Source organism: Olea europaea, unplaced genomic scaffold, assembly GCF_002742605.1.
Source record: "Olea europaea var. sylvestris unplaced genomic scaffold, O_europaea_v1 scaffold1388, whole genome shotgun sequence".
NCBI classification, from domain to species: domain Eukaryota; kingdom Viridiplantae; phylum Streptophyta; class Magnoliopsida; order Lamiales; family Oleaceae; genus Olea; species Olea europaea.
The window spans coordinates 163180-167237 of record NW_019231398.1 but is presented as its reverse complement, the minus strand read 5'-3'; the positions used below and the strand labels follow the sequence as shown (position 1 = coordinate 167237).

General features: G+C 42.3%; 1 protein-coding gene across 1 annotated transcript; it reads right to left on the bottom strand.

Annotated features, from left to right (window-relative positions):
* LOC111375558 lies at positions 1 to 1645 on the bottom strand. The gene is made up of 4 exons (XM_022998396.1): positions 1385 to 1645; positions 1088 to 1268; positions 591 to 970; positions 1 to 426 (listed from the first exon to the last, which is right to left on the bottom strand). Exons 1-4 carry the CDS (start codon positions 1643 to 1645, stop codon positions 1 to 3), a joined length of 1248 nt encoding a protein of 415 aa, XP_022854164.1.
* Positions 1646 to 4058: the final 2413 nt, after the last annotated feature.

The window sequence follows — 4058 nt, the reverse complement described above, 5'->3', positions numbered from 1 at the left end:
TCAGGGGCTACTCTCTGTTGGTATAGAAAAGAATGCATCCTTTACCTCTTCTTCTGTTGGTTCCACACATAAAAGATCGTTATCCTCTGCTGACACAACTGCAGAAAGTATGGAAGCCAGATCTCCTTGTTCACTTGTCCCATTCTCGCGCAAGGTTTGTTCAAAATATTTAACGGCACCATTATGAACCTCTTCTGGCGAAGCTAACACTATCCCATCAGATAGTCGCATAGAAGAGATGTGTGAAGACTTTCTCCGTTGATTAACCACTGCATGGAAAAATTTCGAGTTTTGGTCTCCTTCAACCAGCCATTTCTTCTTTGCTTTTTGTGCCAATCTGGTTTCTTCCCTTTTCTCCCAAAGTTGTAGCTCTGCCTTTGTATCAAGGAATTCTGCCTCTAAATTTGGGTCAAAACCACTTTGCCACTAATTATCCAGCAACTCAACTCTCTCTCTTCCAGTTCTTTAATATGGTGAGTAACATATCCAAAAATTTGTTTGTTCCAGATTCGTAACGCAAGCTTAGTTTTTTTTAGTTTAGCAGCCAACTTCCAAAGTCCCACCCTATTTTTTGGTTCTTTCCAAATCACCATAACCATCTGATTGAATGTATCATGCATACTCCACATATTCTGGAATCTAAAAGGAGATGGACCATACCTCAAGAATGCCTTGCTAAAGTGAATTAACATGGGACAATGATCAGAGCTTTTCCTTGATAGGAACTCCATTTCACAGAAATTATGTTCATTCAAGAGAACCGAGTTCACCATCACCCTATCTAACTTAGCCCACATCATTGCTTGACCACTTCGACCATTGCACCAAGACATACGTCTACCATGTGCTCTCATCTCCACGAGGCCACAATTGTCAAGGCAATCATTAAATTCTCCCATTGCCGACAGAGGTCTAGGTTGACCCCCAATTCTTTCTCCATCCTCACGAATAATGTTAAAATCGCCTGCCACTATTCATGGGTATTCATCCGTTTCAGTGTTCTCCAAGTTCCTCTAAAGTTCCCTACGATCATTTTGATTGCATTTTGCATAAAAAAAAGTGGCTAAGAATTTCTTTTGTTCATAACACAACCATCCTATCACCATTTGATCAGACATATCAACCATATCAAACTCATATTGATGATTCCAAATCACCCAAATTTTGCCTCCCATAGCTTCATTCGAACAGAAGTTATCGAAGCCTAGGGAGTATGCCACTCTTTGTAACTGACTTTCATCCATGAACGGTTCTGAAAGCACAAGAACCTGAACCTTATGTTTTCTAACAAAACTCAGTAATCTCTTTCTAGATGTGTGTATTCCTCGCACATTCCAAACTAAAATTGTCTCTATCATAAGTTCAGTTTGGAGGGGCGACTGACAACTCTTTGCGATGTCCTCACTGCCTTTGTCTCTAGCTTTTTTGATAAGTTCACCTCCATGTCCGAATTATAGCCTTTCTCCTTTCTCAGTTTCCTCAATGCTATATCCTCTTCTCCGTCCGAAAGTGACACCGGTAAAGTAGGGGCTTCAATATTCACGGAGTCTTTTGACTGTGGTTTAATTCTATTTTCTAATTCCAGTACCTCTGACACCAGTGCAGCATGGCCATCCATCAGTAACTTTGACTCCCTTAGTTTCATCCCACTTCCTCTGCAAGAATCCGTGTGACCACCTCAGCCTCCAAAACTGGATGAGAGTGTTGTATGGTGTCTCCTGGGTCAGTCTTTGAACCTTTAATATTCATCACTTCACTGTCCTTTTCAATTGTATGTTCATTACCAGAGTTATTCTCTATACCAACATATTTCCCATTCATTTCATTATTTAGGTCACACTCAGTATCAAATTCCAGCCTCTCCTGAATTGGATCAATCAAGCAATCTTCTAGATTATCCACTTCTTGTCGTATTTCACCTTCCTCCTTGTCATCGTGATCAATTTTCTCCAAGTTACTAGCATCAGTTCCCCTTGTTTTTGATACATCTGCAGTAGCCAAAGTGTCAACATTATTCCCGTGATGATCCAGCATATCATTTGTCTGCTTAGTGCTTGCTTCTATATGGGGATTGTTTTGCTTTATTCGCCAGAATTCTCTTCTTGTTACTTGTTTCACAACAATGGCAGTCCTCCCCTTATGTATTTCTCCTGTCCGACAAACGATAGCCGTGTGGCCTTGTCGAGAACATTTAGAACAGTAAAACCCCTGTCTTTCATATCTCGCCTCCTGCCATAGCTTTGTTGAGGCCATGACAATTGGGAACCCTTGTACAGGTTCCTCGTTAAGGTCCACTTCCACATAAATACGTGCCTGTGTCGCCTTAGTTCGGTTTATAGTAGCATTGTCCGTTCCAAAATATCGACTGAACCTCGTGGCAAAGATCTGTAGGCAGTCGATGCGGTACAAGTGTAGAGGAAGTCCTAGGAGAAAGATCCATTGTGGTGCGAGCGAGGACTCCTTCTCGAGGCTAAATTCTTTGGTCCACCGGAATAAGCGGAAAGGGCAGCCTGCCAAAGTTCTTCCTTCTCTCACCTAACTATGGAGAAAATCCTTCTCATTTTGCATCTGAATCAGGACATGGAAACAATCCATAAAACTCATCATAGGTATCTTAGTTAAGCCCCAAGTTTTGATAATAGTCGTACGAATAAGATTGATTGAGGGACATGACCGGAGGAACTTCAAAACCAAGGTAAATCGGAAGTCTTCAGCCGCCTTCGACATCTCATGTTCTAAAAATATGAAACCTTTCTCACCACCAATTTCTGTGGGAAACCTTAGGGAAAGGTTGAAGGATGTAAAGGATTTTTGTTTTTGGATGGCTTGAGCATATGACATGGGACCTGGATCACTCCTTGCAATGGTCCCCATCGATGTGGTCGCCACCAGAGGGGCATCGACCGCCGCCATGGAGGCAGATCCCCAAGTCGTCGAACCCTAGAACGTAAAAGGAAGATTAGCGTAAATTTTGGAGAAGGAAGGAAAGAGGATACACACCCTCACTTATTGGTCAGATTCATTCGCCTCAACAGTTGGTACCATTCCATAGGGTGGTTCCTCTTCCACAAGGAAATCGCTAGTGAATCGGTCTGTATCTAAAGTTTGTATGTATTCCTTGTTGTGATGATCGATGCGTCAACTTGTTTTCAAGTATTTTGGTTTGCGTATCACAGATTTATATGTAGTTTTCAGAAGTAAATGATGGTTCAAAACTGGATTACAGATAGTTTTATTTACTGTTAATAGGTAAAGTAGTTCAAGGATCCCCATTTGCCTTTGGCAAGATCTTTTGATGGAGATTAGTGGATCCGATAACGAACCATTGACTATACGGTTTGCACCACAATGATTTGCTGCTTCAGAATTGTGTGCACTCCATACATTATACCAAATTCCATGATGACTGTTGACCCCAAAAAGTGCGCCAACAGATGCCGGTCCCATCCGCGCTTGCGTGGGCAAATGGCCAACACGCTAAGACACGTGAACGGTCTAAAACGTGTGGTTCAAAGGGCGTGAGAGTAGCCCAGCGATGCGGGACGGTGACGTTCGGAATCCGGCGGGTTGTTCGTAATCCGATTGTTCAATAATTACCAACCGGTGTTCATAAATGTATATGTAAATGTGTATAAACTCGATTTGTGTATTGCAAGTAAAATGAGAGAGAGTTGAGTAAATGTAGTTCTTTGCATTAGCCTTTTGATATTACACAAGGAAAGTATTTATAGTAGTACATATGAAATGGGAGCCCTTGGATGAAGTGGCACGTGGCCTCATCTCTTTAGTTCAAACATCTTTTCCTAGGTATGGGGCTTGACTTGCTAGCTTGCGGCGCATTTATTGCTTGTGTAGGGCCTCCATGCTAGTGACAAGACTTGACCTTTATGCTTATGACAAACGTTCCATCAATCATTCGAATAGGATCTGTGCAGGCGATCTCTTGGGAGAAGTGACCATGGATGATGTTTCCTTGTGGTTCAGAGGCTCGCGCATCAGCTTCGGGGCTTTGGCCATTTGTCATGATACTTCCACTTGAGGGCCTCAGCTGCTCTCAA